General features: G+C 44.6%; 1 protein-coding gene across 5 annotated transcripts in view; it reads right to left on the bottom strand.

Annotated features, from left to right (window-relative positions):
* The window catches only part of UNC13B (unc-13 homolog B), a 236,655-nt gene that overhangs the window by 28,187 nt on the left and 194,491 nt on the right, over positions 1 to 13,977 (bottom strand). For 4 of the 5 annotated variants that reach the window (XM_030817512.1, XM_030817515.1, XM_030817516.1 and 1 more), the window contains 4 exons: positions 8,126 to 8,172; positions 4,727 to 4,805; positions 1,992 to 2,066; positions 946 to 1,165 (listed from right to left, as the gene is read on the bottom strand). In XM_030817512.1, the coding sequence (XP_030673372.1) occupies positions 946 to 1,165; positions 1,992 to 2,066; positions 4,727 to 4,805; positions 8,126 to 8,172 (421 nt within the window). Of the gene's footprint in view, positions 1 to 945; positions 1,166 to 1,991; positions 2,067 to 4,726; positions 4,806 to 8,125; positions 8,173 to 10,441; positions 10,465 to 13,977 lie in introns of all 5 variants that reach the window. The other variant, XM_030817513.1, reaches the window with a different exon arrangement.

The raw sequence follows: 13,977 nt of genomic DNA on the forward strand, positions 1-13,977 counted from the left end.
CCATTGGCACCAATTTGAGGCTCTTCAAAGGCCATTTTCCATGAATAATTGCTCAAGGCCTCTCCCTGGTCCCCTTTTATATGTCATAGCTGTCCTTGGGATAATGAAGTACTTGTGGGTCTAGAGGTGACCTTCCCTTCTCCTAGCACAATCCTTAAAGCTTTCAGTGCTACAGCTTGGCTTGTGGGTAATACCTGAGAGGTCTGGAGGGCAGGAAAATAGTTTCCCACTTCCTTCACCCCTGCTTTTCCTGGGGTCCAGCCACAGTGAGTGCAAGCCCAGCAGGAGGGGAGCAAAGAGATATGAACTTTGAGCACTACCATTTTCTCTGACAAGAACTTGTTGCTTTTCTTGCTCCTATTCTCCCCACTCCATCATGGCAGGACAAGTCATATATTTAGCCGAGGCCGTGGGGGTCTGGTATACTCTCCTCTTGGACCTCTACCAGATTCATTTGACATTTCCATTTCTGGCACTATTGTCTAAAAACAAGTAATGAATGCTGCCTTCCCTGAGTCCTAGATTCTAGGCTTCAGGAGGTTCTTCTGTGGGGCCTGGAACCCCATAAAGCTCTTCTTTCCTTCCTCTCATTAGTCTCAGATCCTGATGCTTTTGTCATTTGGACAATAAGGCCGCTGTGCTGTATACACTACAAAGCTCAGTCTCTGGGATCAACTGAATCCTATAAGATTCTAGCTACACTAGAAGGCCACAGAAAGCTCAAAGAATTCTTCCTAAAGGTGCTTAAGAAGGTAGTGTAAGACCTGTTATTTGGAAAGGCAATGCCCCTTGATTCAGAATCCTACCTTCTCTGAAATGGATAGGGTTTCAGAATCAGGTGGACTGGGGGAATGATTGGTTCAGCCATCCCAGCTCTTTGCTGCAGACTATTTTGGAAAGCCCCTGCTGCCCCACTCCCCGCCCCTCACCCCGCAGGGCACTCACGCTGCAGGCAGTCAGCATTGAGCAGATCCTGGCACTTCTCATGGCACTTGACTCCACATTCGCTGCAGCGCATGCCCTGCCGGGCAATGCCCCAGAGCAGGCCTTCACACTCATAGCAGTAGGTTGGGGTAGTGGCCGTCCAGACCTCAAAGTTATGAGGAGTGGTGCACGAAATGGGGTAGATTAAGGCCTGCAGGGTTTTCTTATACACATGGGATTTCTGAAAGACACATACCCCATCCCATGATTTTTGTTTTTTGTTTGTTTTGAGACAGAGTCTTGCTCTGTTGCCCAGGCTGGAGTGCAGTGGTACGATCTCGGCTCATTGCAACCTCCACCTCCCAGGTTCAAGCAATTCTCCTGCCTCAGCCCCCAAGTAGCTGGGATTACATGCACATGCTACCATGCCCAGCTAATTTTTGTATTTTTAGTAGAGACAGGGTTTCACCATGTTGGTCAGGCTTGTCTCGAACTCCTGACCTCAAGTGATCCACCTGCCTTGGCCTCCCAAAGTGCTGGGATTACAGGCATGAGCCACCATGCCTGGTCCCCATGACTTTTGGATTCCGCAAGGAGATACCAGAACTGAGACCCTGTGGGACAATCAAGACCTTGATTTCATGCCTCCTCTGGCAATGGAGAAGATGCTCTATCCTGGCCCAGCCCATAGCCCAGCCTAGCAGAATGAGGCCCACAATATAGTGTGCTCTTGGTTGTCCAACACAGGTTGGACCTGATGCTGGATCCGAGCTTTGTTACAGCATTCACACTTTCTAAGAAAACAGAAGGTACTAGGTCCATCATAAAACCCTGAGTTCAGTGGTCACACCCTTCAACATGAGACTTGGGCTTACCCTCTGACCTAGACTTGCTTAGAGCCTTTCCCAGTGTGGAAAACTAACACCTGATGCTATCTATCTTTTTCATCAGCAATGGGTGTCCAGCACTCTTGAATTCCCAGAATTCCCAATTATTAATAGCATGGCTACAGAGATGATCACCAGTCCTGAGGCCAGTGGACTTACAAAAGCACTTGGGACACTTACCAGCTCTTCGTCCTTAAGAGAAGTGCGTGTAGCCATTGCAGAAGTGATTCCTGCCTTCCGAGACTGGACCAGTGACTGTCAGGGAAGATCTGTTGTTAGCCCTGACCACTGCCAAGGGCTGGCAAAGTCCGGGGGAGGGAGCTTCAGTTACCAAAGCCACTTGACTATAGCTTACTACAGTACTATTTTTATTGTCACTCACAGCAACTGCCCTAACAGGTGACAAGTGTCCCAGGTTAAGATGCAAAACCCAAGGCCCTCAGGGGGCTGCTCTAACTATGTTAGAACAGCACTTTCTTCAGGGTATCTATCATCCAAAGAGTTTCTTTTTCTCTCACTCTTCTTAGTATCCTACCCTACAGAAACTCCTTGTTTATGGGAAGGCAAAGGAAAATGAAAAGCTCAGAACTATAGTAGGAAACAGGTAATTAAGAATAACAGAGACACACAACTCTGTCAGAGTCACATTCAAGAGCTATTATGGAGAAAAATGACTCCATGCTAACCTCTATACCTTGCCACCTCCCCAAGCCCAGATAATCCCTGGGTGGCTGCAGAGGCCAGCAGGCCTACAAGTAGGGTACTCGGCAAGTGAAAGGGGCATTGAAACCTCAGTCAAATCAAGCAGGACAGAGAGTTAAGTCTGAGAGCTGGGGCTGCCTTGCTAGCCACACTCTTGCATAGGGGGCCCCATGTATCTGCCAAGCCCAAGCTTAAGGGGTAGCCCCTGGAGAGGCACGTGGTTTCCTAAAGGCAGAGGACACTGAGAAGGCAGAAGTCATAATACCAGCCTAAGCAGGAGGAACAGCTGGGAAGGGCCCAAGTGATTTGGGATGCGGATTTTTTTTGTTTGTTTGTTTTGAGACAGAGTCTTGCACTGTCGCCCAGGCAGGAGTGCAGTGGTGCGGTCTCGGCTCATTGCAACCTCCGTCTCCCGGGTTCAAGTGATTCTCCTGCCTCAGCCTCCCGAGTAGCTGAGATTACAGGTACCCGCCACCATGGCCAGCTAATTTTTTTGTATTTTTAGTAGAAACAGGGTTTCACTATGTTGGTCAGGCTGGTCTTGAACTCCTGACCTCGTGATCCACCCGCCTCAGCCTCCCAAAGTGCTGGGATTACAGGCATGGGCCACCACAACCACCCAGGGATGCAGACTTTTAAAGAGGATGGGAAAGGGCTCTGGAGACACTCACCATAGCCTGTGTAGAGGACAGCAGAGAAAGGAACAACATGATGTTAAAGACCCAAAAGGGCATGAAAACTTTCAGAGGCAACTGAGAGTTTCTTCCCTATAGTCCAAAGCAGGGAGCATTTCCCAATCCACTCTGCTTCTGTCCACTAAAAACCATCTTCAACCCAGACCACTGGCCAGGACCCAAAGCCTAGGGTACCTACCCTGAGGAGTATTATGCCATAAAGCCAAAGATAGGGCAAAAGACAGAGAGGGAGAGCAAGAAATAAACTAGATACTTGCTTGTGGGCAAACAGTGAGAAAGGATGAAGAAAAAAAGCAGGAAGAAGAGGAAGAGAAAAAAGAGGAGATGAGACATTAAGGAAAGGAAAATGGTATTGAAGAAGAGATGGCATCAGAATTTATCTTCAACCAGCTAGATGAAGAGCTGGTGGAAGAAGAGGTACATTAGAAAGGAGGAGTCGGGCATGGTAGCTCACGCCTGTAATCCCAGCACTTTGGGAAGCTGAGGCGGGAGGATCACTTGAGCCCGGGAGTTTGAAACCAGCCTGGGTAACAGGGACTCTGTCTCTATTTAAAAAAAAAAAAAAAAAAAAAAAGCAAGAAACACAGAGAAAGAAGATGAACAAATGGTAAGAAATAATGGAAGGGAAGAAAAATGATGAAGAGAAAATGGCAGATGAAACTTTCATTCAGCCAACTAAGGAGGGAGAAACTACTGGAGCGGGAAATGGGGAAGAGGGAAGAGGAGTGGTTAGGAAAAACAATAGAATAGAGAGAAAAAAAGAAAACAGAAACAGAAAATGGTAATAAGGGAAAAGGGTTCACATTTAACTGAACCCTTACACCCTATTTCTGGCTTTAGAGCTCTGAGAGAGCCTGGACCTCACTTCACCCCCAACTACCCACAAGGCTACAGAAAATTCCTTGGGTTGTTTGTGCCTCAGAAGATATGACCCAGAATGGGGCTTCTGGTCATCCTGGGAGGATGGGATGGAGGCCCTGGGATCAGCTTTTAACTCTTAAGTCTGTTTCAATTCAATTCCACAAATTTTTATCATTGCCTCTCAGTGCCTAACACTAGGTTACAGAGATAGTCTCAAAAGCGTATGTCTTGAGAAGAGACTTTTGCTTGACTTCCAAGAAGGCATCAAGCTCCAGTCATGCTTATCCCATACCAAGCTCAATGATCAAGAGGTCAAGGGCTGGAGACAGTTTCATTTACAGGTCATCAAAGAAGGCTGTAGAGATATCTATAAGAGCTAGATGCCTATAGAAAGACACAAAATCCTAACTTTGAGAGCACAAGCCACAAATATTCCAGGTAGGAGCTTGAGCTAATAAATTCAGGACTCTGACTAGGGATAGAGGTAGAACACAGTCCCTGTGAAGCCATTACTAAGTCTCTGAAGGCTTTAAATGATTGATCATCAGATCAATTTGAGTCATTAAATGGACGACTTGCAATCCTGACAGCTTGCCAAGGCCCAATGGGAGATACCCCAAGGCTACTGCCTACGCCTGCACAAGAGTCTTCACTCACCAGATCACTGACAAGTGGCAGTGGCTTCTTTCTGCGTAAATCTGGCATGCTGTCAATGCCATAGAGCCCTCCGGCTGGCCTGAGGAGACAAGAAAATATGTCAGGACCTTCAGTCTTGCTTTGAGTTAACTGGTGGGTTCAGTGTTCCATTCACCTTGCTCTCCTTCTCCCCAGAGGAAGATGAACTGACCTCTACCATGTGCCTTTGAGACAGGAAGGGAAGACAGAAAGTCAGGGAAATAAAGCCATGGAAGAGTGAGCAATAGAATCTGTTCTCACAGTACCCCTCAGTGTCTCTTACAGTTTCAGCTGAGGACTGAGGCTCTTTTATCCCACAGTGATAGTTCAAGGCATTTCGATTTATTTGAAGGCACTTTTGTGCTCCATAAGGCAAGGTAGCAATTGGCACTCAGAAGGGCTTCTCCCCACATTCAGGGAAAAGACACTGCTCCCCAAAGATAAGTCTTGCCAAGCCTGTGCTAGAACAGAACCCACAGGGTGGCTCTACGGCAAGAGTCTAGGTGAGTAAGACTATACCAGACAACGGCACATAGAAGGAGACCGTCTCCATCCAAGAGTAAAAGAGTCAGCAGTTCTGTCTACCTAGGCCTCCTGAAGAAAAGCCTTCTCCATGGAGAAAGGAGCCCTCATAATCAAGTGTTAAGTAGGGGAGGTGGTATGAGAGACTTCCAAAAGACCACTTAAGGGAAGAAAAAACAAAACAAAACACCATTTAGGAAGGAAACAGCAAAGGGACTGTGTGAGTGTGGCCTAGCCCTATGGACACATCAACAGAGCCTGGGGAAAAATTACAGCTACAGCAGCTGGACATTTCTAAAACTTTTATACCTTTTCTATACTGATTAATTTTATTATTCTTTTATAACAATATGCAATAAAAACAGAAAATGTACCCAAAAGAAACTACACTGAGATAACCTGGATTTTAACTCCAGTTCTTCTATTAATGTACTATGTCTTCTCCCAAAATTCCTTCTTCACTTTGGGCCTTGGTGACACTTCTATAAAATGAGATGGATGAGCAACAAAAAACTCTCTGGTCTTAATGAGAAGAACTCATGTACTTGGTTTTAATGAGAGCAAAGAGGTTGGGAAAGTTGGGTAGCTGGGCTGTATACTACGGCTGGTCTAAAGACAGAAATATCCCAACAGAAAAAGTAGGTACTTGTAGCTATCTAGGCAAAGAATGGAACCACAAATTGGATCAAGTCCAGGAGTTGAAACAGGCCACTCAATATGCTGATTTCTAATAAACAGCTCCCTGAACATAGGCAGTGGGCTTTATTTTTAATGAGATTACCAGACCGAGGGAAGTTCTATACTTAGGACAGCTTCTAAGGACTAAGGTGAAAGAAAAGGAAGAAAGACAATAGGGAATTATTTAGAAAACTACTACATGGCTATATTTAAAAATAGTCTGGATATGTCCCATTGACATGTATGTATTTTACAATTATTAGAAGGAAAAAAACTAAAGATCACTGAAGAAGCAACTGATGCCACAACTTTGGAGCTAATTCCAGAAACTACAATACGTATCTCTTAAGCCAAGAAGTTTTTTTTTTAAACATAAATGATCTTTCAATAAAAGAAGAAGGGTGTAGCTCATTCAATGATTCACCCTTGATTAAGACAAACTAAAAAAAAAAAAAGATACTGACAAAGCTGCAGAGAAAAAGAACACTTATACACTGTTGGCAGGAGTGTAAATTAGTTCAACCATTGTGGAAAGCAGTGTGGCGATTCCTCAAAGAACTAAAAACAGAACCACCATTCAACTCAGCAATCCCATTATTGGGTATATACCCAAAGGAATATAAAGTGTTCTACCATAAAGACAGATGGATGAGTATGTTCACTGCAGCATTATTCACAATAGCAAAGACATGGACTCAAGCTAAATGCCCATCAGTGGCAGACTGGATAAAGAAAATGTGATACATATACACTGCAGAATACTATGTGGCCATAAAAAAGAATGAGATCATGTCCTTTGCAGGAACATGGCTGGAGCTGGAGGCCACTATTCTTAGCAAACCAATGCAGGAACAGAAAACCAAACACTGCATGTTCTCTCTTATAAGTGGGAACTAAATGATGAGAACACATGGACACAAAGAGGGTAACAACAGACATGGGCCTACTTGAGGGTGAAGGGTAGGAGGAGGGAGAGGGGCAGAAAAAATAACTATTGTTATAGTACTTGAGTGATGAAATAATCTGTACAACAAATCCCTGTGACACGAGTTTAACTATATAACAAACCTGCACATGTACCTCTGAACCTAAAACAAAAGTTAAAAAAAATTGTTTTTTAAAGATGACAAATTGCAAGGGAAAGGAGCATGTAAAAACGTAGCAGATCATCTACCTGATCTTTCTTCTTCCCTGGCCACAAGAGGAAGCAACTACTGAGAATTCTGATGTCAGAAGCCTTTGTAGGAAAAAGGAAAAAGGAAGGTCCAGATAACTAATTGGTGGTATTTGTGGGAAGGAGTGGGGAACGGGAAAGTACTTGAACTCTCTTCTCTCTTTAAGAACAGTCAGTTACAGGTTACATTGAGCAGCTTAAAATGACTCTGGTACAATCACATGGGTCTGAAACTCCCAAACAAGAAGCACAGACAGAACATACAGAGCTCAGAAAGGGATGTTACTTATGTCCTGACTACAGTGGAATGGAATAAGTAGACGACTCACAACAGCTGGAGCAGGACCAAGCAGAACCAAGTAACTTAATCAGCCACACCATCAACAATGGAATGGATAGAATGAATAAGATCTAGTATTGATAGCACAGCAGGGTGACTACAGTCAACAACAATTTATTGCACATTTTAAAATAACAAAAAGTGTAAGTGGATTGTAACACAAAGAAAGGATAACTGCTTGAAGTGATGGATACCCCATTTACCCTGATGTGAGTATTACACACTGCATGCCTGTATCAAAATATCTAATGTAACTCATAAATAGACACACCTAGTATGTACCTACAAAAATTCAAAAGCAAATGAAATGGAAAGAAAATGTTTCCAAATGCAGATATTTTTCTAATTTCCTCTTTGTTCTACTTAAAGAGTATATCACCACTATGAAAAAATGGACCAGAAATTATAGAGGCAAGGATGAGAAGGCCCCAAAGCTCCCTCCCCTGCCCCAGGGTAACCATTCTGCAAAGTTCCCTCTTCTGCCTCCGAGGAATCCATCAGCAGAGTTCTCTCCTCTGCCTCAGAGAACCAACCAACCTATAGTGGAACCTTTTCCTTCCCCAGGATGCAGCTTATGAAGCTGTTTCCCCTGCTTCCCAGGGGAAAAGCTAAAAGTGTCAAGAGATACTGAATAAAATCCACAGAAACCTTGCAGTGAATTACTTACCCTTCCGGGAGCCACTGAGGCAGAGAGGGGTCATCATCATCTGGAATCTTTAAAAAGAGATAGGAAACAATTTAGATCCTGGGAAAGATGGGAGATTGCCTGTAATCTGAGCAGCGAGCAGTAGAGTACAAGCCCAGAGCAGTGTAAGTCACATTCACCATGTGGTGACAGCCTGTCTGACATCTAAACCAATGTCCTGATCAGCCAGGGCAACAAGCAGGCTGCCGAAATGAGTAGTACCTGTCTCCTTGGTGAATAGGACATAAGGCAAAGCTCACTGAGGTCCCAGGGCTAAAGTATACTGGAATGGCAGAACTCATATCACTCTTATATGAGCCATTGGTATAGACAGCAGTAAACAAGCACAGGAGAAGGGCCTACTTAGGCTTCCAGGCCTCGCTAAAGCAAAAGGACACCTTCATATAGAGTCCAGTCTTCTTCCAGCTATAATCCTAAACTCCCTCAATGTCCCAGAGTCAGACCTGGTCTCTCTGGATTCCTATCTCATTTTGTGGTTGGATTTAGTTGGGGTGCCTTGAACCTCTGACTCACTGACACTGAGTATATTCTCTCCATTTAATAAATTCTATATAACAAGAGAACCCAAAGAAAACCAAAAGAAAACAAAATAAACAAAAGCAAATCCTTCAAGCAGCATGCAGAAAGGTCCAAAGCTGCCAGAGTGCTCCAGAGGTCCAACAGCACATGCTTTTTTCAGGCTAACAGGTCTGGGGCTTCCTGCCCCTCCTTGTTTTCTTCCACCCCGTGCCTCCTAACTATCTTGGAGCAACTTCCCTGCCTCCTAACTATCTTGGAGCAAGTGAGCTCCAGAAGGGAGGCAGAATTAAGGTGCTTAGCTTTGAACAGTGAGTGATGTTTTGGAGAGCTAAAGCGGGGAGAAGTTATGGATACAATGAGGCAATACAGAGGAGAATAGGGACAGATAGGACAGAGCTAACGGTGATGGAAAAGTGAGGGAGAATTACCTGGGTCAGCAGTAGGCTCGCATGAATTTTGGATTTAAGACTCCTCTTAGGTTGTCTATGTTTTAATCAAGGCTATCTCCCTACTGACCAGAGCCCCCATTCCACCCCATCTGCCTCCTATCCTTTCTATAGGTAGGATGATATTAGTAATGGGAGGGCCAGGTCCAAAAGGCAGCCAGAAGTGGCTGAAGCAAAAGACAATGGGGATAGTATAGAAGAAACAACAGTAGGTGGGAAGAAACAACAGTAGGTGGGAAGTAACAGAAAAACCGCAAGTCTTCTAAGGTTGCTTATGGAAGGGGTAAGGGTTGAGTGTCGGGAAGCCAATCCCTAAATCCCCAGATCTTACCAACCAGAACTTATTTTCCCTCTGGAAATAGCCACCTTACTCAGCAGGTTCTTATTTCCTACCCCAGAGTGAGATATTGCCAGAAACCACTGGGCTTAAGGAAACAAAGTCACAAAAAGTCTTTGAGAACCTGGCTCAGATCATGCACATTTCCTGTGCTCAGAGGGGATAACAATATGTCTGCAAAAGCCTGCACATACAGTACACACAACTTGTGTCTGAAGGAAACACATGGTGAGCATGGATCCTAGGCTTATGGCTTCAGAACATAAGCTTCAGAGTATTCAGTGATCTGCAGAAACTCATCTGAGGAGGATTCACAGTGTTTACTATGGCCCAAATCACAGGCAAAGCAAACCCTCATGGTCTTCAAGAGCCAGTGCTTGCAAGCACAGGGCATTAGTATACTATGCATTCACATGGTTTGGGGAAACCACGTAACAGGTCTACAGAAGCTTGTGCTCAACAGAGAGGTCAGGAAGCCTGTTCAGAGCACAAGTACCTTCACAGGGCCTCAGGCAAGAGGCACCAAATGCCTGCAGCAAAGCCTGCTCTCAAATATAAAGTACACATGCGTGCTGGGCTCAGCCAAGGTTTTACAGCATACGCCAGAGTTTGCAGCAACAGGTAGAAAATGGACACACACTGAGCAGAGTAGGAGAAAAGGAGGGTAATCAGTGTCTGGGGGAGTCAAACTGAGTATAAGCACACACATGCTACACTGAATGCACACCCATGCTGGTGCACACACATTCTCGTAGTGTGCTCCAGGGATATCTGCAGGAGCACACACAAGCAAGGAGCATGCACACAAATTGCTTTTCAGAAAAACAGACTGCATGAGCCAAAGCTCAGAGGCACAGATCATGCACGCACATGTGCATGTACACACACACACACATACACACACACATACAGTGCTTGGGAAGGAGGGGAGGGAAATAGACAAAAAAGGACGACCCAAAGGGTCATAGGCACAACCTGAAGGGCTCCTCGCTTTCCTTCTGCAAGGAGAGAAAGAGCAGAAAAAAGGGCAGAAAGGTTAGTAGATTCAGTCCTATAAGTAGGGAACCCACAGAAAATGCCAGCTAAACTCCAAGGGACATGGAAGAGAGGGAGAGGTCCTCGGGACAACTAGGCAGTTCATAAAGCCCAGCTTACTGGCTTCCAGAATCCTTCCTACCTGTATTTGCTGGCCCAGGATTTTTAGTTTGGAACATCCCTGGAGCTACTTAAATCAAGGGACAAAATCTACCCAGGGGTTCCAGCCATCCTTTTCCCTTTTCCAAAGTGGCCTGCATCAAGGGTCAGGGCTGCCAAGGTTGCAAGACCAGCTTTGTTACCAAGGACCACTCCAACAGGCTATCTAAGCTGGCTGAGTGCAGAGTGATTTCCTTCTTCAGAAGCCACATGAGCTTATTCTAGATCTGGTATAAGTCCTCAAACTCCAAAGGCCCTGGTGGCTGAGCCTTTTCCATTTTGCAATGCAGGCTTGGCCATGCATTCACCCAATGAGCTCTGGCCCATTTCTCAGAACTGAAACTGAGTTGGGCCAGGGTAGGGTCTGGAGTTAAGTCCAGGACCAGGATGCTGAATGGCTACAGGCCTGGGAGCATCAACTGGCTGCTTTCCTAATAGAAATCACAGTGATCTAGATGATAAAACCATGACTGCAATCCCAAATCTGATTATTTATCAAACCCAGGACAATACTCTAAAGGAAACTGACACTTCCAGAAGGGTCCAATCAAGCCATAACAGGATAAAAATAAAGCCCAGAGATTACTCCTTTCCTATTCATCAGAGACTACATTGCCTTCTAGGCCATACATGGATAGGCCCACAGTCTTCCTTCTGTAAGGAAAGTCCACCCACCTTGGTCCATTAGTGCCCCTCCATTTTCTTTTCTCTTTTAAAGGCCCATTGATATCACATCACAGGTAGAGGGGAGAATTCAAGAATCGAATTCACAGGTTCCCAATTTTTCAAGCTATTTCTGCTTACTTAATGGGTCATCTGTCCTGGACTAGGTGACCAGGAATCCTCCAACACAGTGCAGCTCCAGGAAGGTGGGAAAGATGAGAAAGACACTTCCTGGAATGGGGACATATCTCTTCCATATCTACATCCCAACCCCCCACCCCCCAGGATAATGTGTTCCTTTTGAGTAAGAAAATTAGGCAAACAATCCTTTAACTGACCCCATGACTCAAACTGGAAATGTACCTCTCCCCCTCCACTATCTTAAATATATTCTACAACCATGTCAAAGTTGATTGTGTCCTTCTGTTCTCCACAGATTTTCCCCATAATGCCTAAAGACTAAAATCAAATCAATCCATTGACAGAGCCATCAAGGCTCTCCATGATCTTGCCCAAATCCCCAAATTCCTCTCCTCTGCCCTCTTTCCTGACCCCATATACATTCCTAGAATCTAATTGTCTTGTTTCACAAAGACGTCACATACTCAAAACCCCAAATATTAATTTACTCATTCTGTTCCATTAGCCTGAAATAGCATCTCACACCTCCTTTCCACAGAGGAAAATCCAACTCTTCCTCCAAAGCATAGTTCTGGGAAGTCTTCTCTGATGCCCACCCAAGCAAGCGTTAAGGCCATCCTAGTGCACCTAAGTTACATTCATTCTTCTCATTGGTATTTAACATATAATGCCTTGACAAGTCCCACCATTGTACAGATGAGAACCAGATCAAATAGATGCAGATTTTTTTTTTTTTTTTTTTTTGAGACAGAGTCTCGCTCTGTTGCCCAGGCTAGAGTGCAGTGGTGCGATCTCGGCTCACTGCAAGCTCCACCTCCTGGGTTCATGCCATTCTCCTGCCTCAGCCTCCGGAGTAGCTGGGACTACAGGCGCCCACCACCATGCCCGACTAATTTTTTGTATTTACAGGGTTTCACCGTGTTGGCCAGGATGGTCTTGATCTCCTGACCTCGTGATCCACCCGCCTCGGCCTCCCAAAGTGCTGGGATTACAGGCGTGGGCCACCACGCCCAGCCCTAGATGCAGATTTTTAACTTCAACTGGGCCCTCTGTGTCACTTGATAAGTCTCTCCATTCCATTAGTCAGCTCCCTCTTCCACTTCTCAAAGGAGTTATAACTAACCTTCAGATACCTACTTTATCACAACACATTAATCACTGCTTAGTGTGTATCACCTAGATATCGCATGCTTAGTTCAAATTCAACATATCCAAACACTAAACTTGTATCTTCCATCTCTAAACATCTCCTCCTGTCCCCAGCCAGACAATGGATCTCTCCCTCTCTGCACTCTGTCCCTATCCAATCACTCAGCCCTGTACCTTCTACCTCCTAAATATCTCTGGCATCCACTCCTGCCTTTCCATTTCACACTGCCACTATCATCTTCTCTTAACAGGACTGTAACAGGAGACTCCAAGCTGACCTCTCTGCCACTAGATTTGCTCCTCTCCAATCCATACTCCACATTTCCCATTTCGAAATTCTGATCGCTTTTCTTTGCTTAGTTGCATCAATTCTCCCCGTTGCTTACCATAGCACATAAAGTGCTTCAAGATTTGTACTTTCCCTACCGTTCTAGCTTACTTTCCTTCTGCTCCTCACGTGTCCTGTATTCAAGTCTTACTGAACACTGTCCATCACATCTGAGACTTTTCACACCTCCCTCCCACACCCAGCCTACTGGGTGGACTCAGGCATATTCCCTGACTTAGTTCAAATACTAATTACTCTGTGAAATTTCTTTGTCTGCTTTCCTTCCCAAGGTAGGATTAGGTGCCTCTCCACTAGCTGCCCCGGTCTCCCCCATTCTATGTCCACACTTCTAAGACAGTATGTTGTTAATACTGCTTTGTAGTATCATATATTGTAGTTGTCTGTATAAACATCTTCCTTTATACTATTTCTCACTTTATACTACTTCTTCAGAAAAAAAGGATTATATATTATTTCACCTTTGTAGCCTGAGGGCTTAGCACATCGCCTATCATTTCTATGTAGTAAAAGAAAACTATAACTTTCAGGACTTAGAAAACAACAGCTATTCTAAGAAGTGTCTCTTGCCCAACCAGAGAAGGTCTCTTAACCAGTAGCCTGTACCATTTCCAAACCCTGAGGAACTGCTATACTGGCTATTCAGTTTGTCCCACCCGTTGGACAAACATTAAAAAACAATTTTTTTTCTTAAGAATCAAACTTTCTGTGCTCTCTAACTCCCTAAAATGCCTTAGGATTTTTCCACTTAGGTTTAGCTTGCAGGTTAAGTTATAAATGTCTACAAAACAACTGCTTTGCAGGAAAATCCCTGACCCCCTAAGAATGATCTCTCTCACTCTTCCAGACAGTCCATTTTATAAGGAAGTGACATACCTCCTCATCAGCACTCCCCTCAGTATACCCAATAATACAATCTTAACTCCATTATTGAGAGTCAAAAGACTTGAGATGCTCAACTTATTTGAGCCTACATTTCCTTAACTATAAAAAGATAGGCATAAGAACAACTACCTCC

Source organism: Nomascus leucogenys, chromosome 8, assembly GCF_006542625.1.
Source record: "Nomascus leucogenys isolate Asia chromosome 8, Asia_NLE_v1, whole genome shotgun sequence".
Classification (NCBI taxonomy): domain Eukaryota; kingdom Metazoa; phylum Chordata; class Mammalia; order Primates; family Hylobatidae; genus Nomascus; species Nomascus leucogenys.